This window comes from Bufo gargarizans, chromosome 3 (assembly GCF_014858855.1).
Source record: "Bufo gargarizans isolate SCDJY-AF-19 chromosome 3, ASM1485885v1, whole genome shotgun sequence".
Classification (NCBI taxonomy): domain Eukaryota; kingdom Metazoa; phylum Chordata; class Amphibia; order Anura; family Bufonidae; genus Bufo; species Bufo gargarizans.
This window is the reverse complement of record NC_058082.1, coordinates 125,387,783-125,414,483: the sequence shown is the minus strand read 5'-3', so window position 1 is coordinate 125,414,483 and position 26,701 is coordinate 125,387,783. Positions and strand designations below refer to the sequence as shown.

Here is a 26,701-nt window from a genome sequence, read left to right as displayed (position 1 = left end):
GCATGGGCCTGGGGTAAAAAGACAGGCGCCGTCTCCCCCACTCAGAACATGAATTTATTTTTCAACCAAGATTATTGTAGATTTGTATCTGTTCAACAATACTTACTTTATTGTTTCTAGCTAAATGACTTTTCCAATTCTGTATATAAGGAGATTCCATGAAATTACCGTACTTTAGATAAGAACCCTAGGAGCTGCCTTTACATCAATGGCTTAAATAAAAGTAGCATAAATCACATCATTTTGTAGATACAAGATGTAATCACACAACTGCATTGCCCATGTTCTCAAGCTCGTTCACTCATACTGGTGCTGTAGTGTTACGCGGACTAATCCTTACTTAATAAAGTAGTTATTTATAAATCATACAGCACAATTCACACGTATTGTAATTTAGTAGCTTTTTATTAACTAGTGATCATTTTATGGGGATGTTCACATGGCATTATTTTTTTCGCAGAATTTTGGAGTGGACAAATTGCCAAATTGCCAAAATTTTGCCCAAATCCCACTGGCAGCCATGTCCTTTATGCCTCCTATACTTCGCTAAACCACTGCTCCGTGTTTTTCAGTACTGCACCCATTGCAAAGAATGTGAGGCAGAAAGGACACGGCAGAATTTTAGTGGAATTTTGCTGCGGCTAATGCTGTGCTGTGCTAATGGCCCTTAAGGTTACGGCCTCATGCAAATCTGTATAGCTGCTTGAATTCCTCAGCAGTAAAACTTGCACTTAAGGCCTCATGCACACAACGTTGTTTTTGCGTCCGAAAATTGTGCGTCCGCAAAAAAAAATGATGCGGCATCCGTTTTTTGTGAGGATTCGTTTCCCCCCCCCACAGATTCCTTGTAATAAATGCCTATCCTTGTCCGCAAATGTGAAAAAGTAGGACATGCACTATTTGTTTTGCTGAAGGGAAACACGGACAATGGACGCGGAACACAAACGGATGCACTATAAGCATTTTTTTGCTGACCCATTGAAATGAATGGGTCCCCATCCTATCCGCAAAAAAAACGGAATGGAGGCCGAGAAAAACAACTGTCGTGTGCATGAGGGCTAATGGTGAGGATTTCATATTGGAGTCGCTGCAGATCTCACCCTCTTCATTACAAAGGAAGAAATTTGCGACAGAAATCCACAATGTAAATTGACATGCTGCGGATTGAGAATCCACACTGCAGGCCAAGTTCTGTGTATATGTTGTTGTGGAAGATGTTCACAGTTAGTAGATGAGAGTTGTTAAAATCTCATGCAACTTGCTGGTACTGTAAACACATAGGACTTGCCGCATGCAATTCCGCTGTTATGCAAGCGGGTGTGGACCCACTGCGCCACTGACTGGCTATACTCTGGAAGGGCGTGACTAAGCAACTACCTGGTCTTCACTAGAGCCTCGGATGGTGAGGATAGGCTTGGGCCGTTAGGGTAGTTGCCAAGTGCCACTTCAGAGCAGTCCCCGAGTCAGTGGCAGCTGACCAGAGGGTCAGAGATACCAGTGTAAGCACCGAGGGGAAGTACGTGGTCAGGGCAGGCAGAGATCAAGCAAGTTCCATAAATGAAGCCCGAGGTCAGAGGCTGGCGGCAAACAAGCAAGGTTCGTAAAGAAAGTCCAAGGTCAGAGGCAGGCGGCAAACAGGCAAAATCTGCTCATTCCAAAAGCAGGGTCTGGTTCACAGCAAAGCAGAACCTGAAAAACACCTTCATACTTGGAACTAGGCAATCTAGTGACCATGAGTTGCTCAGGCATCTTCTTGTGGTAGGAAGCGCCTTTAAATACTTCCTGAAATCCAGCCATAGGCTGGTGAGACAGAGGGCGTGTACGCGCTGCCTCACAAGGGAGGAGAGACACTCCCGTGCATGCCCTAACAACAGTACCGGTCTCCAGCCGGAAGTAAACTCTGGCATGGAGCACAGATGCAACAATTAAGCTACCTGCTGCCCACGCTTGTCAGCACGGCACATGGCAGCAAGAGGGAAAGAGCGAGCCCGGCGGCTGTGCCCGCGGGTAGGTGCAGCAGCGCCGGCACGGACTGCTGGGCTAACATCCACTATGAAAAATATGTAGCGTTTATTCAACGTGTGGCTATAGCCTTATGATGTGGACATTAAATTAATGTCTAAGTGGGAATCCCACCTGACCCCTGTACTGAGTTTGAATGGCACCACTAAAATAGCCATGCCAAGCTTATGCAGCCCCCTCTTTCAGTCTCTGCCTGGAAGTTTTTAGTGGAGGCTGCCTCAACTGGCAGAAGGGGGACGCTTGGATACCCTTCTCCTGATAAGCGATAATACGGAGCCCCAACTATCAGACATTTACAGCATATCCTGTGGATTTAAAATAGTTAATCTAGACATGTCAGTCTATATGCCTTAGTTTCAGAAGAGACATTCTGTGTAGTATCTAAAGAGATCGCAGTGTTGACCCAGATAACGACTTCTTGTGCTGAATTACATTGCCATTTCTTTTTTGACAATGGGAAACTCCTGAGAACATTATATTTTACACAAGCAACTCTCAAGCAGCCGTTGGCTATTGCATGAAGGAAGGAGGAGACTGTATTCTACGTATGCAGTGTCACTGGGAACTCATACTTAAAGGAAGTAAGCTCTGCACTCACTGAAAGATTCAGATCTGCATGTCAGGGACTGGTAAGTCCTACGCCTCTTTCGTTACTTTGCTTTACTATGGCAGAAGTCATTTGATTGTATTAGTAAGCACTGTCGACTGCCCAGTTATTTTTAATCTTATAATAAAACTGTACAACAAGGTTATATTTATTCTGTCCTCGGAGTGTTCTCCAGCATGGGAGAATACACAGTGCACAGGGGATGCAGGTTGATTTGGAAGTAATACAGTTACATACGTCCTGATATTGTATTATGCTAACCTGCTCTTGCAGTTGTGTATATTGATTGAGTTAAGCTTCGCAGAAGGGTAAGCACGTCAATAATGCATCAAAATGTGTTCCACAGGTGAACTTTGTGCTGCAATCCCTACAAAACTAAAATGCGCACATAAACAGATACGGGTCTATTGGATGAACGGTTTTAGGAGCATATATACTGTATTTCAACTTTATCCTGCAGTAACTTACCTTGCAGCTTGCCAAGCACAGTACCGTACATTGTATAGCGGCTCTGCTTGGTATCGCAGCTCAGCCCCATTGACTTTGATGTGGTTGAGCTGTATCTAGGCCATGTGGCCAATTAATGTGTCGTCACTGGCCTAGAGAAAGCTGCGAGATTGTCGCTGCACTCACAGAAGTACTGGTGACTTCTCAAACAGCTGATCAGCAGGGGTCCCAGGTGTCGGACCCCCCACTGATCAGATATTGATGACCTATCCAGAGGATAGGTCATCAGTGTTAAAATCTCTGAAAAAAACTTTAAACTCTCGAAGTGGTCGCTACAATGATTTTAAATGCTATATATTTGACTATATGACTGCCAGGAAGCGAGGGTCATCTGATTGATCTGGGTGGCATATACTAGCATTATACCACCATTGTCTGTGGATACATAGAGCTTAATATTTAAAGGGGCTCTTCAGGACAGGTCATTAATACCAGATCAGTGCGGATCCAACTCTCAGCACCCCCGCCAATCAGCTGAAGGGGTCGTCAGTGTGCGGTGTCCTCTTCAGTGTTTACCTGCACGCCATCTGTACTGGTGGTGCAGTGTAATTACAACTGCTCATTCCATTGAACAATGAATGGGAGAGGAAGTTATACTTACACTGCACCGTCACTACCATATAGACGTTGTGTGGGTAAACATTGAAGAGGACACAGAGCTCACACACACACCACGGCTCTTACAAACAGATGATCAGCAAGGGTCTAGAGAGTCGGATCCCTGATGATCTGATATTTTTGACTTACGGCGGCCCAGTCCAAGCACTGCACTGGGCTCTCACACAGCAGAGACGAGGGTGTCAGCTCTGACATGAAAGCTGTGCTCCTTATCTAACCGCCCAGACCACCTGACTGAAGCGCCAATCCGGGTCGTTTCACCTCTAATGTGCCATGGGCAATAGCACTTGCGGCATGTGAGTGGTTATAGAGGGAGGGGACTTCTCTGTCTCCCATCAGCATCCCACGAATGAGGTTGCAGGATGCCAATGTCAGTGCGCGCAGTCCAGGGCCTAGTGAAGGCCCCAGGCCTGCCTCCAACTTGTCCAGTGAGGCACAGCCTGATGGTGAATATCAGTATAGCACTGACAGTAAAATACATTGCACTACAGTAATAGTGCAAAGTATTTTTAGAAGCGATCAAAATATTATTATAGTCACCTTGTGGGACTATTAAATAGTTAAAAAAGTTCAGGCACTCCCACAATATTTAAAATTTTCTGTTAGAAAGGTACATGATGTAATCTGCAGTGAATGTAATCTTCTTACCAGAAACTGTGTTTTGTGAGCTATCCTCTCCCTTCTGATGCTCAGCTGTGTTATGTAACCAACACTCTGATTTTCCAAATAGCACAACATTTTATGTGTGGACAGGAAGCCAGTTTCTCAATGTATTCCTATGGAAGACTCAATGTCAGTCTTATAGGAATCAATAGAGAAGTAACTGACTTCCTGTCCTGTGTCAGTTGGAAATCAGAGTGTTGGTCACATTACACAACTCAAGATCAGAAGGGAGGTTATGACTCAAAAATACAGTTACTGGTAAGACAATTACCTTCACTACAATTTACATGATGTACCTTTCTAACGGGTCAGAGAATAAACATTTTTGTGGAAGTGCTACTTTAAATAAAAAAATTCCAACAAAAAAAAAAAAAAATAGCCCTTCAATAGAGAAAATAGAAAAAATAAAATCTCTGTCACATCTTTGGTATCGCCGCCGCAATTATCTTAAATTTATCCTGTATGGTAAACTCCATAAAAAAAAAGAAAGTAAAAAGAAACAGAATAAAAAGTGATAAAAAAATGCCCCAAAATGATACCAATGAAAACTACAAGGTGTCCTGAAAAAATCTATCGCTCACACACCTTTGTAGAAAAAATAAATTAAAAAAGTTACGGGTCTTGGGATGTGGTGATGCAAAAACATTTTCCTGTTTTTTAAAAGGGGGTTTTATTGTGCAAAAGTAGTAAAACGTAAAAAAAACTATATATATATATATATATATATATATATACAGGGTGGGCCATTTATATGGATACATCTTAATAAAATGGGAATGGTTGGTGATATTAACTTCCTGTTTGTGGCACATTAGTATATGTGAGGGGGGAAACTTTTCAAGATGGGTGGTGACCATGGCGGCCATTTTGAAGTCGCCATTTTGAATCCAACTTTTGTTTTTTCAATAGGAAGAGGGTCATGTGACACATCAAACTTATTGGGAATTTCACAAGAAAAGCAATAGTGTGCTTGGTTTTAATGTAACTTTATTCTTTCATGAGTTATTTACAAGTTTCTGACCACTTATAAAATGTGTTCAATGTGCTGCCCATTGTGTTGGATTGTCAATGCAACCCTCTTCTCCCACTGTTCGCACACTGATAGCAACACCGCAGGAGAAATGCTAGCACAGGCTTCCAGTATCCGTAGTTTCAGGTGCTGCACATCTCCTATCTTCACAGCATAAAATAGAACAAACCGGAAGTGCGTTCCACTGGCATTGAACGCAAAAGCAATCACATGACCATGTGGTACGCCGAGTGCAGTGCTGTGGGTGCATCAGTGAGGTGAAATCACAGAATTGTATAAAAAACTGTAGGAAATGTGCTTGAACGAATAGTGAATGGGGGAGTGAGTGTAAAGGAACCGTAGAAATAGGAAAAATACCACATTTTGAATAGGTGTAATCAATAAGGCACTCAGCGCTGCCAGCGCTAGACGGCGGATAATACAAGTGATGATACAACACAGTAGGTACAGATATGTACCCGCGCCTGCGCAAAGAATATAAAGACAGAGAGCAATGAAGATGGGAGTAGATCGAGTGATAAAGTGTAGGTGCAATGGCAATAAGAAAATCAGTGAAACAATCAATATTCAGAACCACTGTCTGTAGTGATTAGAAATACTAATGAGGTATCACCAAACACATTCAATTACAATACATATAAACTATAACATAAAAGATATATATAGTAAATCTAAAATAGCAGTTGTATAAATATTGACAAATATTAGGGGATGCAAATATGAGGGCAGAAAAGGTCCATGGCCCCTACATATAGAATCCACCATAGGATCTTCTCCAGACGAGAGGGGAGGGGGGGAGAGGAAGAAAAGTGAGGTATCAGATCGAGAATCAGATCGCATAAAAAGCGGCCACACCTAAATCGCTGACAAAGAAAAACCATAGTTAAAAACTGAAATAAAAGACAAGCAAACAGGCATACAGCCTGCAAAGAGGTCATCCCTCCAAATTAATAAAACCTAAAAGCAGCCATGTGTGAATGTATACCGGACCGGACCAACATCCACACATGTAAATAAACACACATAGATAGACGATTCACAAAGGAACACCAAAACTCCGAAAATAAATAAATAAGAGTCAGGAATACCGCCTCCGTGGTCGGTCTATACGTATAGTGGAGATTTATTACAAGAAGGGGGCGAAACTCAGGCCCTCGTTCAAGCCATAGGGGGTGACTGTGTCAAGCTGGAAAATCCATTTAGCCTCGCGTTGGGCTAATATACGTTTCCATTTTCCACCCCTACTACCTACAAAGACCCTGTCTATGCCTTTTACCTTTAAAAGGGAACCGTCGCAAGCGTGATGGATCTTGAAATGGCGTGGAATGGTCTTGAGACAGGTGTCGTCCTCCTCATTGGCTGCAGACTGTATCCCCAGAACATGTTCTCTAGTCCAGCGCTTCAGTTCACGTGAGGTAAGCCCCACATAATGAAGACCACAGGGACAGTTCGCAACATAGACCACCCCAATGGTGTTGCAGGTGATCGGATGTGTAATTTGATAGGTCTTTTGGCCGGTGGAATCTGTAAAAGAGGTCGTGGTAAGAATGTTGGCACATGCCACACAGTTCCCACATGGACCACAGCCCCATTTGGGGCCCTTGGACCCAAATAATCTGGGAGGGGTGGTCACCTGATAATGGCAGTGGACCAGGGCATCTCGGATATTACTATCTCGTCGGAAGGTAAGGGTCTAGGAGGTAAATGTTGTTTCAAAATTTGGTCCATATACAGAATGTTCCAATGTGTTCTCAACAATTTCAACACAGCATTATATCCTGAATTAAAGGCGGTGATAAAACGTACCATGCTGTTCTGGGACCTCTTTGTCCCCTTAGGCCGTTGCTGTAGAAGATCATCCCTGCCGGATCGCCTGGCTCTAAAGTAACCTTTCTTCAATGAAGATTCGGTGTAGCCTCTCTCCCTAAATCTTCTGGTCAGTTCCTGCGCTCGCTTTTCAAAGAGATCATCATTGGAGCAAATTCGCCTGAGTCGCAAGTACTGACCCGTGGGAATACCTTCAATCAGTTTCTCTATTCTCCATTGTATTGTCCTTAACTTGTATTTTATTGGATTTTTTGTCTCGTACTGAGACTATAATAAAGTTTACATCTATTATTATTTGTGCTAGCCTTTTTCTTTTTTGGTGTTTTCCTCTAAAACATTAGAAGCGAGGGCCTGCTGCTGATCTGACCATCTAAAAAATTACGGGTGAGGGTCTGCTGCTGAGCTGACCCTCTAAAACATTAGGGGTGAGGGCCTGCTGCTGATCTGGCCATCTAAAACATTAGGGGCGAGGGTTTGCTGCTGAGCTGGCCATCTAAAAAATTAGGGGTGAGGGTCTGCTGCTGATCTGGCCATCTAAAACATTAGGGGTGAGGGTCTGCTGCTGATCTGACCATCTAAAATATTAGGAGCAAGGGCCTGCTGGTGACCCTCTAAAACATTAGGAGCAAGGGCCTGCTGCTGATCTGACCATCTAAAAAATTAGGGGTGAGGGTCTGCTGCTGAGCTGGCCATCTAAAAAATTAGGGGTGAGGGTCTGCTGGTGATCTGGCCATATAAAACATTAAGGGCGAGGGCCTGCTGCTGATCTGACCATCTAAAACATTATGGGCGAGGGTCTGCTGCGGAGCTGACCCTCTAAAATATTAGGAGCCAGGGCAGCCTAATAAGCATGTTGATATGATGGAGGAGGAGGAGGAGAAAAGGAAGATTGAACCACATACCTTTTTTAGTGGTGGAAGGGGTGCATGGGAATACAGTGTATTCAATACACCATAAAAGCCACATTTAAAGTGCCTTTATGTTCAGCCGCTTTCCTCTGGTGGAGTAGAGAAGTCAGGGCAATCAAGGCCTTGTTTATTTTGATAAGCGTCAACCTGTCAGCATTTTCAGTTGATAGTCGGATACTCTTATCAGTTATTATGCCCCCAGCAGCACTAAATACCCGCTCTGACAAAACACTGGTGGCAGGACAGGCCAGCACCTCAAAGGCGTAGAGTGCCAGTTCATGCCACGTGTCCAGCTTGGACACCCAATAGTTGTAAGGCACAGAGGGATCACAGAGAACGTTGACACGGTCTAGTACGTACTCCCTCACCATCTTCTAAAACTTTTCCCTCCTTGTGACAGTAGGCTGCACATCAGGGTGAGGGTGCTGGCGGCAGTGGCGGGTATCATGAAACTGTCCCAGGCCTTCGAGAGTGCTGCCCTGCATCTGTTGGAACTGCTGTGTGTTCCCCTCCCCTCCTCGGTTGCCCAAGGAACTGCGTACTATGCCGCCATTGTTGTCAGCTGGAAATTTTTGGAGCAATGTTTCCACAAGGACCTTCTGGTATTGCGCCATTTTGCTAGTCCTCTCCACCACAGGAATGAGATGATGAGAAGTTCTCTTTGTAGCGGGGGTCGAGAAGGATGAACAACCAGTAATCAGTGTTGGCCAAAATGCATATAACGCGAGGGTCACAGGAAAGGCAGCATAGCATAAAGTCAGCAATGTGTGCCAGAGTCCCAACAGACAAGACTTTGCTGTCCTCATTAGGAGAATGACTCTCAATCTCCTTATCCTCTTCCTTCTCTTCGGCCCATTCACGTTGAACAGATGGAATAAACCTGCTATGGGTACTACCCTCTGTAGCGGAGGCAGCCGTCTCCTGCTCCTCCTCCTCCTCATCATCCAATTCATGTTGAGAAGACTAATGGAGGGTGGTCTGGCTATCCCCCTGTGTACTGTGTTCCCCCATTTCCACCTCTTCCACATGCAAAGCGTCCACCTTCATTGTGAGCAGCAAGCGTTTCAGTAGACACAGAAGTGGGATTGTTATGCTGATAATAGCGGCATCGCCGCTCATAATCTGTGTTGATTCCAAAAAGTTGCATAATACCTCACAGAGGTCAGACATCCATGCCCACTCGTCGCTTGTGAAGAGCGAAAGCTGACTGGAAAGGCGACGGCCATGTTGCCGCTGGTATTCCACTACTGCCCTCTGCTGCTCATAAAGCCTGGCCAACATGTGGAATGTGGAGTTCCAGCAGGTGCTCACGTCGCACAACAGTCGTGAGCTGGTAATTGCAAGTGCTGCAGTGTTGCCAGACCGGCAGCAGCTGTAAATGACTTTCATAAATGGGCACACACGCGGTGCACCTTCACCAGTAGCTCAGGAAAATTGGGGTAGGTTTTGAGAAACCGCTGAACCACTAAATTGAACACGTGGGCTAGGCATGGTATGTGTGTGAGCTTGCTGAGCTCCAAAGCCGCCACCAAGTTACGGCCATTATCAGACACAACCATACCTGGTTGTAGGTTAAGTGGCGAGAGCCACAGCTCAGTCCGGTTCTTTATATCCTGCCACAGCTCTGCGGCGGTGTGCTGTTTGTCACCTAAGCAAATTAGTTTTAGCACGGCCTATTGCTGCTTCCCCACTGCAGTGCTACACGGCTTCAAGCTACTGACTGATGGCTGACTGGTGCTGCAAGATGAGAATTCAAAGGTGGAAGTGGAGGAGGAGAAGGGGGGGGGGGGGTGCAGCCACTAATGTAGGTGGTGGCGGAAATCCTGATGGAAGTAGGGCCCGCAATCCTTGGCGTCGTTAGCATCTGTTATATGGGGGAGAAAAAAGAACTGGGTCGCACATCCACAGTGCTTGGCTTTGACCTAAAAAGTGTACAGCCCCCCGTATTGCATGCTGTACAAGAGGCATTAGTGTACATTTTGATCAAAAGGCATAAGCCCACTCACCACGTCAAGGAAGCCTCTATTGAGTGGGACCTACTCTGACAAAAGGGCGCAGCACGGTGCGATGACAAAGCGGTGATATCCTGGTAGGCGGCGGGACCCAGGAGTCAAAGCAGCAACCATGCTGTCTGACGATGCCACCCATGGCACTGGGTCCCACCAACCCACCAGAACAGCACCACAGAAACAAAGGCCACCGCACAGTACTGCACCATGTGAACAGCTGTCTAACACAGCATGTCCATTACTATCAGGAGCTACAGGTCAATGACCACTATATGCAATCCTGTGTGATTAAAACCACCTGTGCCGAATGGGAGGAGTGCTGACACCAGTAATAAAGAAGAAAGATTCAAATAACAATTATATGGGGGAGAAAAAAGAACTGGGTCGCACATCCACAGTGCTTGGCTTTGACCTAAAAAGTGTACAGCCCCCCGTATTGCATGCTGTACAAGAGGCATTAGTGTACATTTTGATCTGTGCGGTGGCCTTTGTTTCTGTGGTGCTGTTCTGGTGGGTTGGTGGGACCCAGTGCCATGGGTGGCATCGTCAGACAGCATGGTTGCTGCTTTGACTCCTGGGTCCCGCCGCCTACCAGGATATCGCCGCTTTGTCATCGCACCGTGCTGCGCCCTTTTGTCAGAGTAGGTCCCACTCAATAGAGGCTTCCTTGACGTGGTGAGTGGGCTTATGCCTTTTGATCAAAATGTACACTAATGCCTCTTGTACAGCATGCAATACGGGGGGCTGTACACTTTTTAGGTCAAAGCCAAGCACTGTGGATGTGCGACCCAGTTCTTTTTTCTCCCCCATATAATTGTTATTTGAATCTTTCTTCTTTATTACTGGTGTCAGCACTCCTCCCATTCGGCACAGGTGGTTTTAATCACACAGGATTGCATATAGTGGTCATTGACCTGTAGCTCCTGATAGTAATGGACATGCTGTGTTAGACAGCTGTTCACATGGTGCAGTACTGTGCGGTGGCCTTTGTTTCTGTGGTGCTGTTCTGGTGGGTTGGTGGGACCCAGTGCCATGGGTGGCATCGTCAGACAGCATGGTTGCTGCTTTGACTCCTGGGTCCCGCCGCCTACCAGGATATCGCCGCTTTGTCATCGCACCGTGCTGCGCCCTTTTGTCAGAGTAGGTCCCACTCAATAGAGGCTTCCTTGACGTGGTGAGTGGGCTTATGCCTTTTGATCAAAATGTACACTAATGCCTCTTGTACAGCATGCAATACGGGGGGCTGTACACTTTTTAGGTCAAAGCCAAGCACTGTGGATGTGCGACCCAGTTCTTTTTTCTCCCCCATATAGTCGTTAGCATCTGTGCCATCCCAGGGTACGACTCGCTCACGGCGTACACAACTTTCACCCAGTGTGCCGTAAGGGAAATGTAGCATCCCTGGCCAAAAGCACTTGTCCATGTGTCCATGTGCCACACCGGGAAAAATAGTGGCGGCTGGGGACTGAGTGATGAGGGACCTCCGCCTAAATGGCAACATTTCCAGGGCCAGGAATTTGGAAAGGTGCATGGGTGGCTGAGTATTGGCGCTTTCGTTCAAAGGCCTGGAGTATGGACATCTGTACGCTGTGCTGGGACACAGAAGTGGATGGGCTAGCTGATGGTGCTTGCGAAGGTCCAGGTGCAGAAGGCATCCGGGCCTGCGTCTTGGACAGGCGATTGGCCAGCATGTAACACAGGGGAAGGCAGTGGTGTGACCTGCAGACACTGATTGTGGACCCAGGCCCACCTATTAGGGTGCTTTGATGCCATATGGCGGATCATGCTGGTGGTGGTGAGGTTGTGCTAGTGTTCACACCTCTGCTCATTTTGGTACGGCACAGGTTGCAAATGACAATTCTTTTATCGTCCACACTTTCCTCAAAAAAGCGACAGAATGCGGAACAGCTACCCCTTGGCAAGGGAGATTGCCGCAAGGGGGTGCTCCGGGGAACAGTAGTGGGCCTGTTTGGTGTGGCCTGCCTTCTCCCTTTTGCCACCCACTGCCTCTTTCAGCCTGTTGCGATGTTGCGGACCCCTTCCCCTCTGTACTGCTCTCCTTGCTTGGCTTGCCAAATTCCCAGGTTGGGTCAGTGATTTTATCGTCCACCACCTCCTCTTCCACTTCCTCACTCTGGTCATCCTCCTGACTTGTTGACCTAACAAGAACCTCACTTATTGACAACTGTGTCTCATCCTCATCATTAACCTCTTGAGAGACTAATTGAGGTTGACTTATTGGCAACTGTGTCTCATCATCATCATCCACCTCGTGAAACACTAATTGCCGCTCTCCACCGTCATCTTCTTCTGACTGTGGATGCTCAAGAGTTTGGGAATCAGTGCACAAGATCTCCTCATGTCCCTCTTCAAGCGGGCTTGACGAGAGGGCCAAATCAAGGAATGGCTCTGAAAAGAGCTCCTCGGAATATCAGAGTATGGGATCACTTGTTTGCCAAGACTCTCCATGGTGGGAGGAAGAAGGATCAGGTTGACCAGACTCTTGGCTACTGAGACTGAACTTTGTGGAAGACAGGGTGGTGCTTAACTGACTGGAAGCATTATCTGCTGCAATCCAACCGACCACCTGGTCGCACTGGTGTGATTTAGAGAGTGGTGTCCTGCGCCACCCTGCAAACTGGGACATGAAGCTAGGTATCGTGGATGAGGGTGTTTCTTGTGCTCTGGCAGCAGGCACAGTTTTACCGCTCCCAGGGCCTTGGCCTCTGCGTGCACCACGGCCACTTCCCCATCCCTTACTGCTCGCCTTGAGGATATTAAATTGTATATATGCTTGAAAGCATGTCACACGTACAGTAGCGCAGGTTTTGTAAGTGTATGCACAAATAAATTAACCCCTTAAGGACGCAGGGCGTATCGGTACGCCCTATTTCCCGAGTCCTTAAGGACTCAGGGCGTACCGGTACGTCCTAACTTTAAATGCAGATTCCGGCGCCGTGGGGGTTAATGGAAACGGGATGCCGGCTGAAATCATTCAGCCGGCATCCTGTGACAACGCCAGGGGGGGTCATGTGACCCCCCCCTATCGGCGATCGCCGCAAACCGCAGGTCAATTCAGACCTGCGGTTTGCTGCGCTTTTTGCAGTTTCTGACCCCTGCGGTCCCTGACCGCGGGGATCAGAAACTTTAGTGTACCTCAAATATAGATTTTACCTCCCCCCTGCACCCCTGCATGATTTTTGGCCGGCGGGTGGTGCAGGGGGGGGAGTTGTGGGCGGTGGGGGCGGTGCGGGAGGCGGGCGGTGCGGCAGGCGGGATCGCGATCCCCCGCCCGCCTCCCCTTGAAAATTCGTTGGTGTAGAGTGGGTATACCAGGGTGCCAGCACATTGCTGGCACCCTGGTATAAACGGCTGACATCGGTGATGCGATGTCAGCCGTTTAACCCTTTCCATACAGCGGTCCGTACGGACCGCTGTATGGAAAAAGTTAACAGTAAGAAGTAGCTCCCTCCCTCTCCCATCGGGGGGCTGCAGTGTCTTTGCAGCCCCCCCGAATGGAGAGGGAGAGAGCTCCCAGGCAGCCCCCCGAAGCCCTGTCCTTACCCTTCCCCGTCTGCGCAGTTCTGACCACTACTGAGCAGACGGGGAAGGTTCCCATGGCAACAGGACGCCGTCTCAGGCATCCTGCTGTCCATGGTTCTGAACAGATCTGTGCTGAAAGCATAGATCTGTTCAGACAAAGTGTAAGTAAAATACAGTACTGTACAATATATATTGTACTGTACTGTATTATACAGACATCAGACCCACTGGATCTTCAAGAACCAAGTGGGTCTGGGTCAAAAAAAAAGTGAAAAAAAAGTAAAAATCAAAAAAACACATTTATCACTGAATAAAAATGAAAAAAATAAAATTCCCTACACATGTTTGGTATCGCCGCGTCCGTAATGACCTGATCTATAAAACGGTCATGTTACTTTCCCCGCACGGTGAACGCCATAAAAAAAAAAAAAAAACTATTAGGAAATTGAAATTTTGCCCACCTTACTTCCCAAAAAGGTAATAAAAGTGATCAAAAAAGTCGCATGTACGCCAAAATAGTACCAATCAAACCGTCATCTCATCCCACAAAAATCATACCCTACCCAAAATAATTGCCAAAAAACTGAAAAAACTATGGCTCTCAGACTATGGAAACACTAAAACATGATTTTTTTGCTTCAAAAATAAAATCATTGTGTAAAACTTAAATAAATAAAACAAAGTATACATATTAGGTATCGCCGCGTCCGTATCGACCGGCTCTATAAAAATATGACATGACCTAACCCCTCAGGTGACCACCGTAAAAAAATAAAAATAAAAACGGTGTAAAAAAAGCCATTTTGTCATCTTACGTCACAATAAAGTGTAATAGCAAGCGATTAAAAAGTCATGTGCACCCCAAAATAGGGCCAATCAAACCGTCATCTCATCCCGCAAAAAATGAGACCCTACTTAAAATAATCGCCCAAAATTGAAAAAACTATGGTTCTTAGACTATGGAGACACTAAAACATTTTTTTGTTTTAAAAATGAAGTCATTGTGTAAAACTTACATAAATAAAAAAAATTGTATACATATTAGGTATCGCCGCGTCCGTGACAACCTGCTCTATAAAATTACCACATGATCTAACCTGTCAGATGAATGTTGTAAATAACAAAAATAAAAAAAGTGCCAAAAAATCTATTTCTTATTACCTTGCCACATATAAAAGTGTAATATAGAGCAACCAAAAAACATATGTACCCTAAACTAGTACCAACAAAACTGCCACCCTATCCCCTAGTTTCTAAAATGGGGTCACTTTTTTGGAGTTTATACTCTGGGGGTGCATCAGAGGGGCTTCAAATGGGACATGGTGTCAAAAAAAAAAACTGTCCAGCAAAATCTGCCTTCCAAAAACCGTATGGCATTCCTTTCCTTCTGCGCCCTGCCGTTTGCCCGTACAGCGGTTTACGAACACATATGGGGTGTTTCTGTAAACTACAGAATCAGGGCCATAAATAATGAGTTTTGTTTGGCTGTTAACCCTTGCTTTGTAATTGGAAAAAAAATATTAAAATGGAAAATCTTCCAAAAAAGTGAAATTTTGAAATTGTATCTCTATTTTCCATTAAATCTTGTGCAACACCTAAAGGGTTAACAAAGTTTGTAAAATCAGTTTTGAATACCTTGAGGGGTGTAGTTTCTTAGATGGGGTCACTTTTATGGAGTTTCTACTCTAGGGGTGCATCAGGGGCTTCAAATGGGACATGGTGTCAAAAAACCAGTCCAGCAAAATCTGCCTTCCAAAAACCAAACGGCGCACCTCTCACTCTACGCCCTGCTGTGTGGCCGTACAGTAGTTTACGGCCACATATGGGGTGTTTCTGTAAACTACAGAATCTGGGCCATAAATAATGAGTTTTGTTTGGCTGTTAACCCTTGCTTTGTAACTGGAAAAAAAATATTAAAATAGAAAATCTGCCAAAAAAGTGAAATTTTGAAATTGTATCTCTATTTTCCATTAAATCTTGTGCAACATCTAAAGGGTTAACAAAGTTTCTAAAATCAGTTTTGAATACCTTCAGGGGTGTAGTTTCTTAGATGGGGTCACTTTTATGGAGTTTCTACTCTAGGGGTGCATCAGGGGGCTTCAAATGGGACATGGTGTCAAAAAAACTGTCCAGCAAAATCTGCCTTCCAAAAACCATACGGCGCACCTTTCACTCTACGCCCCGCTGTGTGCCCGTACAGTAGTTTACGGCCACATATGGGGTGTTTCTGTAAACGGCAGAGTCAGGGCAATAAAGATACAGTCTTGTTTGGCTGTTAACCCTTGCTTCGTTAGTGGAAAAAATGGGTTAAAATGGAAAATTAGGCAAAAAAATGAAATTCTCAAATTTCATCCCCATTTGCCAATAACTCTTGTGCAACACCTAAAGGGTTAACAAAGTTTGTAAAATCAGTTTTGAATACCTTGAGGGGTGTAGTTTATAGAATGGGGTCATTTTTGGGCGGTTTCTATTATGTAAGCCTCGCAAAGTGACTTCAGAGCTGTAGTGGTCCCTAAAAATTGGGTTTTTGTAAATTTCAGAAAATTTTCAAGATTTGCTTCTAAACTTCTAAGCCTTGTAACATCCCCAAAAAATAAAATATCATTCCCAAAATGCTACAAACATGAAGTAGACATATGGGGAATGTAAAGTCATCACAATTTTTGGGGGTATTACTATGTATTACAGAAGTAGAGAAACTGAAACTTTGAAATTTGCTAATTTTTCTAAATTTTTGGTAAATATGGTATTTTTTTATGCAAAAAAATTCACTTTTTTGACCCAATTTTAGCAGTGTCATGAAGTACAATATGTGACGAAAAAACAATCTCAGAACGGCCTGGGTAAGTCAAAGCGTTTTAAAGTTATGAGCACTTAAAGTGACACTGGTCAGATTTGCAAAAAATGGCCAAGTCCTTAAGGTGAAATAGGGCTGAGTCCTTAAGGGGTTAAACTGAATGTCACAGATATTTAGGATGCGCAAACGTTATACAGGAGATGTAGCGCAGATAATGTCGCTGTCACCAGCGGCAAAAGAATGTAACTGAATGTCACTGATATTTAGGATGGGCAAACATTATACAGGAGATGTAGCACAGGTAATGTCGCATTACACTGAATGTCACTGATTAAGACAGAGATGAACCACGTGTCATTGGGTGCTATATAGTCAAAGACAGAGTAAATTCAGGCCAGGCATAGTTAGCGCAATCCAAAATACAGTCTGAAGTCAGAACGAGCAGCTTAGAGTCAATACGGAGATCAGGCTGTGGTCTGGTCAGGCAGTGAATGGTCAAATCTAGGAAACAGACATAAGCTGCTATACAAATGTAGAATAGCGCACCTTTGTGCTAGGACACTAACAGACTAGAACGTATTGCTCAGGCACCTTCTCACAGGGAAATGTGCCTTAAGTTACCCAAGGTGGGCAATCATTGGCTGGCGAAGATAACGGTGCATGCACATTGAGCCTTTTAGGAGCCAGAGGGAGCTTGCTGCGTGCCTGATGGTCAGAGAGTGGAAAGCCTAGCTGGCAAGGAGCAGGCCACAGCCTGTGTGGAGGGACAGAGCTACTCTGGCCCGGAGCAAAGGAGTGAGTGAGCAGAGCAGTGGTGGCTGCAGGCCGCAGTGTGGTATTTTGTGCTGCACTGTGCCATATGTTTGACGCTGCTGGGATGGTATTTTGTGCTGCACTGTGCCATATGTTTCACATTGCTGGGATGGTATTTTGTGCAGCTGTATGATATTTGTTTGGTAATGCTGTGAGATATTTTACGTTGCACTGTGATATTTATTTGGTGTTTTTGGGAAATAATTTTTGTTCCTGTGTGCTATTTGTTTAGTGCTTCTGGGAAGGTATATTATACTGCATTGTGGTGTTTTGGTACATTGGTGGAGGTATCTTGTGCTACACTGGTATTTTGCCCTGGTAGGAGTTATTATGTGTGCTGCATGGGAATTATTTTGTTAATGCTGCTGGAGGTAATATGGGCATAGCACAGTGGTGTTTGGTGCTGCGCAGTAGTATTTAGTTGCTGGGCAGGATCCTGCATCACCTTGGATTGGCTAAAGAAGCCTGAGTAAAAAATAAAAAAAAGTTTGGCAAGCTACGATCTGTTGCATTTTTAACATACATTTTTCCCTGACTGAAAAAATGATGCCTGACACTGCGGGTTATGTTTTTGGTGTAGTTTCCATATTTAAGGACGTGGTAAGGGCTGTTTTTAACCCCAGGCTAGCCCTGTTGCCATCATACATAATATCTTAAGAGTATATATTATGGTATCTTATTTTCTTCCTCTAAAACCTAGGTGTGTCTTATGGGCAGGTACGTCTTATACTGTGAAAAATACTGTATTTACTTTCTATTTTTATCTAGGCATTTTTCGCCCTATAAGACGCACTCCCCCCCCCCAAAAAAAAAAATGGGAGGAGGGGGGGAAATGTCATTGCGTCTTATGGGGCGAATACTAATGAGCGCTTCTGTTATGGAAGTAGTACAGGAGGATCGGGAAGCGATGAATGCAGCGCTCCCCGGGCACTGTATTAACTGCTTTCTGGTCTTCCTCGGCCGCTCGCTGGGCAATTACTGTGACCTCATGCTGTGCGCATTGGGTTACGGCACAGCGTGTGGCAGGAAGAAAAAAAGCACTAGATGACAGAAGCGGAAGCAGCATCCAGAGCAGGAGAGGTAAGTAGATTTTTTTTAAATCTGATCTGAGCATAAGAGTCATTAACATAGAGGTCTAATCTGAGGTCTTATTGGGGGACTTATTGAGGTCTAATTTGAGGTCTGATTGGGGGATTTATTAATATGTAGGGTTAATCTGAGGTCTGATTGGGGGACTTATTAATATGTAGATCTCATCTGAGGTCTGATTGAAGGACTTATTAACATTGGGGGTCTGTTCCGAGGTCTAATTAACATTGGAGGTCTGATTGGGGCTGTGAGCAGAGGTCTGATGGTGGAGAAACAAGTGAGCATAACATGTTTTATTATTTTATTATATTTATTTTTATCCTCAGGATAGGTCATCAATATCTGATCGGCTGGCACCCCTGCCGATCAGCGTTTTGACGAGGAGGAAGTGTTCCATGTGAGCGCTGCTTCCTGGCCTTTACACTATGCGCTGTCTCCTGTGGAGCGGTGGGGTAGTGTAATTACAATTGCTCACTCCATTCAAGTGCAATTCCGAGACAAAGTGTAGTGTAATGAACAGAAATCGGCTCTTTCCAGGGAGCACTTCCTCCTCTTCAAACAGCTGATTGGCAGGGGTGCTGGGTATCGGACCCCCGCCGATCAGATATTGAAGACCTATCTTGAGGATCATCAATATAAATCGCTGTTCAACCCATTTAACCCTTTGAGGACCGACCAAGGGGTGTATTTCTCCCATGTTTTTAATTGCCTGTATCATCTGATTAAGAACTTAAAATACTTATTTTTTTGTTTTGAGTCAAAATATTAGTTCTTATCAACAAATGGATCTATATTTATTTGTTTTTCAAATACATTCTTAAAGGGAAAAATATATAATTATTTTTATATTGATAACGGTAATCTTATGGTCCTTAAAGGGTTAAGGTGCATAGATCATTAATATCAGTTGGTCGAGCACTCATTCAGCCAACAACTGGCTACCACACACTTATACACACTCGGCTTCGCTGAGCATATATTTCTTTTTAATAGGGAGAGTGGAAAAAAATCACTGCCAGACTCCAACATACCCAATCCTTATCTCCCCATCCACATTAGATTATTGGCTGATCCTGCTGAAAACTGTGGGTTTGCCCAACAATAGCCTGTGTATGGGGGGGGGGGGGGGGGGGGCTTAATGGGTGAGTTTTAGTTGCTTTTCCCAATTTCGGCACATGTCAGAAAGCAGAGGGGATTCTCCAGAGACAAGAAGACATTGAGGTAAGGAGAAAAGGGGAATGGTATATGCACAAAGCTGCACAATCAAACATACAATCTTTGTGGCATACAGTGCCACAGAAATCTGGCAATATATGCAAATCTGTGCAAAACAAGAACCAAAACAGTGAACACAGGAGAGGACAAATGACAGATGGAGGTGAAAAGTACTGCATTCAGGACTTTTCTTCCATCAAAAAAAAAATAAAAAAATCTCAGCTGAAAATGGGTAAAATGGATTCCAAATGTGCATAATGGAAGCAACAGGATCTGTTTTGTACAGGATTTGTTTTTTGTTTCTAGTTCTTCTGACGGGTCAGAAGAACGGAAAATGAAACAGTGATGTGAAACCAGCCTCTATGTTTCGTTCCTTTACTTATTTCTTTGATGTTTGCTTTAAGGGGTTGTCTCATCTCAGATAATGGGGGGGGGGGGGGGCATATATCTCTAGGATATGCCCCCATTGTCTGTGTGCGGACCGCTGGGACCCGAGCCTATATTAGGAATGGTGCCCCACAAAGTGGTGGCTGGAGAACCCCGGTCTGGCCACCAGCAAGCACTTCCCCCTTAGAAGTGAATGGGAGCACACTGCGCATGACCGGCCACCCCTCCCGTTCACTTCTATGGGCCTGACGGAAATAGCCGAGCCAGCCCTCGGCTATTTTCGTCGGCCCCATAGAAAACGAATAGAGGGCGGTTGTGCATGCGCAGTGTGCCCTCCACCACTTTCGGGGCTCCATTCTCGATATAGGTGCAGGTCCCAGGGGTGGGTCCCGCACGTATCAGACAGTGGGGGCATATCCTAGTGAGATGCCCCCATTGTCTGAGATGAGACAACCCCTTTAATGCTGGATCAGATTATATTCCTTGAAATTTATTAAATATTTAAAACAGAAACCTCATTGAAAACTCAAGAACTAAGGCTCAGGAAGACCCACTATGCCGTTACTACTATCTGTACGTTTTGGTCTGAAATGTTTTATAAAGATTAAATACTTTTTCACACTTTTTCAGTTTGACCTGGACTATTTTCAGAAATTAAACTATTTTGTCTTTTAGACATCATAGGACAACAATGGATGAAGAAACTTGCAAGGAGCAAATAGTACTGATCAACCTTTTTGACGATGGTTGTCATAAAAGTAATAGCCTCAACAGAGACAAAGCTTTACAGCACATCAGGAGTATTAATGAAAAACACTATGGCACCAACATACCATTCATCTACTTCATGTGCGACCAGGATCCTATATATAAGGAAAGTAATTCAGATACACTTTTTGATATACCAGAAACTTACCTTGATAGCTTTAAAAATGGATATAAGATTGTAAAGGACACAAATTTGGCCGGTATACTGTATACTATCAAACAAGAAATAGATGAACTGGACAAAAGCACTGCACTAATTATTCTGCCCCAGCAGAGGAAGCTAGAAATGGATGTATACGTAGAACAGCTTTTTACTGCTGTGTATAAATTCAGACTGGAGTGTTATAATGTACATCACCAGCTATGTGGCACAGAACCAGACAAGAATGAATTGCCTGATGAGGACCCCAAAGAACTTGCAAGAAGAAACATCGTGTCATACCTACAAAGCCTCCCAAGTCTAAATGGGGTGCTGACCGTCCTTAAATCACAGAGAATACCAGGTAAATAAGGTTTGAATACTATTGCCCTTATATGTTGGGTTTATTGATGTGGGCATTAATGCCTCAGGGTAGACGGAGAATAAACAAAGGTGGAGTTGAGGACTCGTCATGTCTTTAGGGAAATATTTTCATCTGGCATTTACTAAAAGGTAACAGAGCTTAAGTCATTTATTACAGAACTGGTTCACCTGGCTACAAAAATCTTCTTGTGAATGTACCAAGAACCATTGTCAGGCATTGCATGGGCACTGCTGGTACAAGTATACCGTGGGGTTTATAGTGTTTGTGTGCCACATAGAAGCACAGGTGCAACCTGAAGATCATTTACAGGAATAGTTGATTATTTCTATTTTTTGCAAATCTTATGGGGATTGTTTTCTTTAGTTGTAACAGGAATAAGGAAAACCATCCTCTCTCCTGAGTAAAAGATCCTTGTGATGTGAATGCTGCACTCCAACACCAGGCCTACAAACACGATTTATCCTAAGTCAAAATATATTCAGAGAACAGAAGAAAAATAGCAAAATAAGCATTAAAAATAAAGATACAATTGCACTAGAGAGCATAGTCCAGCCACTCACTGTTAGCTTTTCCACTGAAAGGTGATACCATATGCAGATTACATTTTTTTGGGGGGGATTTTCATCTTGGTGGCCTATCCTCAGACTAGGTCATCAATATGAGTCCAAGTCCGACTCCCAGCACCCCCAACGATCCACTGTTTGAGGAAGCTCCGGTGATTGCTTAGGCCTCCTCGCAGCTTACCAAGCACAGACTTGTCCATTTGATAGCAGCTGTGCCTAGGTCATGATGTCACATAGCGTAGGAAGAGACCTAAGCACTCACAGAGTGCCATGGCCTCTTCATACAGCTGATCAGCAGGGGTGCCGGGAGTCAGACATCTGCTGATCTCATATTGATGACCTAATTTGAGAATAGGCCATCAATATGAAAATATCAAAAATCCTCTTTAATTTGGGATCACCTTTCAATGGAGAGGCTAAGGCCTCTTTCACATCTGAGTAAGGGCTCTTTCACACTTGCGTATTTCTTTTCTGGCATAGAGTTACTTCGTCGGGGCTCTATGCCGGAAAAATCCTGATCAGTTTTATCCTAATGCATTCTGAATGGAGTGAAATCCGTTCAGGATGCATCAGGATGTCTTCAGTTCAGGACCGTAAAGTTTTTTGGCCGGAGAAAATACCGCAGCATGCTGCGCTTTTTGCTCCGGCCAAAAATCCTGAACACTTGCCGCAAGGCCGGATCCGGCCTTAAGCTAAACGTCGTTTCGGCGCATTACCGGATCCGACGTTTAGCTTTTTCTGAATGGTTACCATGGCTGCCAGGACGCTAAAGTCCCGGTACTTACCGCTCGTGCGGCTCTCGGTGGCGCTTCAGAGTGACATCAGGGCGCCCCACGCGCATGGATGACGTGATCACATGGATCACATCATCCATGCGCATGGGGCGCTCTGACGTCATTCTGGAGCGCCCCGGGAGCCGCACGGACTGTAAGTATACTGCTCCCCCGCTCCCCACTATTACTATGGTAACCAGGACTTTAATAGCGTCCTGGCTGCCATAGTAACACTGAACGCATTTTGAAGACTGATCAGTCTTCAAATGCTTTCAGTTCACTTGCGGTGTTACGGATCCGGCGTGTAATTCCGGCAAATGGAGTACAAGTGTAACTGTCATTCTTTATTATTTTTTGCAATGTGTACGGGCAGTAATATTGACCATTTTTGTAATATGCTTTAATTACTGAAATAGCTCTAAAGTGGCCCATTTCGTGCATTAGCAATGCTCTGTCTTCTGTTTACTTCACTGTGGAGACGCGCTGAACCCTGACTGCTGCTGCCCTCACTGTCTCTCTCTCTATACTGTAGATATAAATGAGGAGAGAGGCAGCAGCAGTCACTGTGGAGACGTGCTGAACCCTGACTGCTGCTGCCCTCACTGTCTCTATACTGTAGATATAAATGAGGAGAGAGGCAGCAGCAGTCAGTGTGGAGACGCGCTGAACCCTGACTGCTGCTGCCCTCACTGTCTCTATACTGTAGATATAAATGAGGAGAGAGGCAGCAGCAGTCACTGTGGAGACGCGCTGAACCCTGACTGCTGCTGCCCTCACTGTCTCTATACTGTAGATATAAATGAGGAGAGAGGCAGCAGCAGTCACTGTGGAGACGTGCTGAACCCTGACTGCTGCTGCCCTCACTGTCTCTATACTGTAGATATAAATGAGGAGAGAGGCAGCAGCAGTCACTGTGGAGACGTGCTGAACCCTGACTGCTGCTGCCCTCACTGTCTCTATACTGTAGATATAAATGAGGAGAGAGGCAGCAGCAGTCACTGTGGAGACGTGCTGAACCCTGACTGCTGCTGCCCTCACTGTCTCTATACTGTAGATATAAATGAGGAGAGAGGCAGCAGCAGTCACTGTGGAGACGTGCTGAACCCTGACTGCTGCTGCCCTCACTGTCTCTATACTGTAGATATAAATGAGGAGAGAGGCAGCAGCAGTCACTGTGGAGACGTGCTGAACCCTGACTGCTGCTGCCCTCACTGTCTCTATACTGTAGATATAAATGAGGAGAGAGGCAGCAGCAGTCACTGTGGAGACGTGCTGAACCCTGACTGCTGCTGCCCTCACTGTCTCTATACTGTAGATATAAATGAGGAGAGAGGCAGCAGCAGTCACTGTGGAGACGTGCTGAACCCTGACTGCTGCTGCCCTCACTGTCTCTATACTGTAGATATAAATGAGGAGAGAGGCAGCAGCAGTCACTGTGGAGACGTGCTGAACCCTGACTGCTGCTGCCCTCACTGTCTCTATACTGTAGATATAAATGAGGAGAGAGGCAGCAGCAGTCACTGTGGAGACGTGCTGAACCCTGACTGCTGCTGCCCTCACTGTCTCTATACTGTAGATATAAATGAGGAGAGAGGCAGCAGCAGTCAGTGTGGAGCGTGTTTCCACAGTTAAGAAAATAGAAGACAGAGGAGCGTTGCTAATGCATAAAATTGGCTACTTTATAGCTATTTTTCAAATTAAAATTTTCAGTAATTAAAGTATATTACAAAAATGGTCAGTATCACTGCTCCTACACATTACAAAAAAAAAAAAGAATGAAAGCTACACTTTAGGAGCTCTCCAGCAGGCTGTTCTAGCTTAGATGTTACAGCATGTCCGCCGAACCCATAGACCAGGCATGTCCAAACTGCGGCCCTCCAGCTGTTGCAAAACTACAACTCCCAGCATGCCTGGATAGCTTACAGCTATTAGGGCATGCTGGGAGTTGTAGTTTTGCAACAGCGGGAGGGCTGCAGTTTGGACATGCCTGCCATAGACTATAATGGGATCTGGCGGAGATCCAGCAGCTTCCAAGCAAATATGCTGGGATTCGGCCTTACAAAAACCGCCGCGTGCGGCTATACTGGATCCAGAGAGCTTCAGCAGGCTGTTCTCTGCCTAAACAGCCTGTCGAAGAGCTCTTAAAGATAGTGTGAAACTACCTTAAGGGCTCATGCACACAACAGTATTTTGAGTTCAGTATACTGGTTCAGTGGTACATATACTGAACCATTCATTTCAATGGTTCAGCAAAAAAAACTGAAGTGACTCCGTGTGCATTCCGTTTCAGTATTTCCGTACCGTAAAAAGATAGAACATGTCCTATTCTTGTCCGCAAATCACGGTGCTTGGCTCCATTCAAGTCAATGGGTTGGCAAAAAAAACAGAACACATACGGAAAGGCATCTGTAGGTCTTCCGTATGCGTTCCGTTTTTGCTGAACCATCTATTGAAAATGTTATGCCCAGCCCAATTTTTTTCTATGTAATTACTGTATACTCTATATGGCATCTGGAAAAACGGAAAGTAAACGGAAACCCAATGGAAACAAAAAACGGAACAACAGACTCGTAAAAAACGGACCGCAAAACACTGAAAAAGCCATACTGTCGTGTGCATGAGCCCTAACAGTGAGGGGCTGGACCAGGGTCTCTAGTGAAAATCCCAGAAAAACCTTTGAACTTGCTGAACTATCTCCCAAAACTATGGCGTGAAAGAGTCTACTTATACCTTCAGATCATTAGCATACAACTAAGGCTACTTTCACACTAGCGTTCGTCGGTCCGCTCGTGAGCTCCGTTTGAAGGAGCTCACGAGCGGACCCGAACGCCTCCGTCCAGCCCTGATGCAGTCTGAATGGATGCGGATCCGCTCAGACTGCATCAGTCTGGCGGCGTTCAGCCTCCGCTCGCCTCCACACGGACAGGCGGACAGCTGAACGCTGCTTGCAGCGTTCGGGTGTCCGCCTGGCCGTGCGGAGGCGTGCGGATCCGTTCAGACTTACAATGTAAGTCAATGGGAACGGATCCGCTTGAAGATGTCACCATATGGCTCAATCTTCAAGCGGATCCGTCCCCCATTGACTTTACATTGAAAGTCTGAACGGATCCGCGCAGGCTACTTGCGCACTTGCGAATTTTTTAAAAGTTATTAATGCAGACGGATCCGTACTGAACGGAGCCTCCGTCTGCATTAATATGATCGGATCCGTTCAGAACGGATCCGATCAAGCGCAAGTGTGAAAGTAGCCTAATTAGGGAGAATTGAAAAAAATGCATGGGTGGTAATTGGTAAATATAGTATTTGCTAAAATATTAATTACATGCTAGGAGACGTATTAATGAAATCTACATGAATAGTACACTAGCACGTTGTCATGGTAATAAGAAAAACATCATCTGTCTTGCCAAGGTTGTAGAATGCCCCAAGGGCTTCATGTCTTTTCTGCCCGCCTGGTTATCATTCCCCCCACTTATCGTTTTCAGTGGGAAAGAACAGATTTTAAAGGGAATCTGTCAGCATATTTTAGCCTATTAATCTAATTATAATTGCAGTGTTGAGAAAAAAAAAGTATTTTTTTAAATATGCAGATTAGATGTTTGGAGTACCAAGAGCAGGCTCATGCCTGGGAAAGCACATCTTCATCCTGCTCTTGCCTGGCCCCATGATTTCATACCTGCACAGAATTTTAGCGCTTGCACAGTACAGGTTTTCTCTCCTGCGCACTAACGAGATTCTGTGCCAAAATTCTGGCTCATGGTGCAGATGTGAGATTAGGGGGCCAGTGGAGAGCAGAACTCAGACACTTTGCCCTAGGGACTTACTGAGAACAGAGACAGAACTTAGGTGAACCTAGGGGCAAGGGACCCTCTTTGGTGCTGTAAAATCCTAATTTGCACATTTTTTAAATATGCTATTTCTGCCCAGTGCCACAAGAGATCATCTGCAAAGGAAAGGTAGTTTAAATTGTCTAGAAAAACCCTACATGCAACTGTGATTAGTTTAATAGGCTCATAGAAGCTGACAGGCGCCCTTTAA

At 45.0% G+C, this 26,701-nt stretch overlaps 1 protein-coding gene across 3 annotated transcripts in view; it reads left to right on the top strand.

Moving 5' to 3' along the window:
- The first annotated feature begins 2,591 nt into the window (after positions 1 to 2,591).
- LACC1 (laccase domain containing 1) overlaps positions 2,592 to 26,701 on the top strand; it is a 56,289-nt gene continuing 32,179 nt past the window's right edge. For 2 of the 3 annotated variants that reach the window (XM_044286014.1, XM_044286016.1), the window contains exons 1-2: positions 2,592 to 2,651; positions 20,711 to 21,306. In XM_044286014.1, the coding sequence (XP_044141949.1) occupies positions 20,727 to 21,306 (580 nt within the window). In that variant the 5' untranslated portion in view covers positions 2,592 to 2,651; positions 20,711 to 20,726. Of the gene's footprint in view, positions 2,652 to 6,731; positions 6,863 to 20,710; positions 21,307 to 26,701 lie in introns of those variants that run through there. The other variant, XM_044286015.1, reaches the window with a different exon arrangement.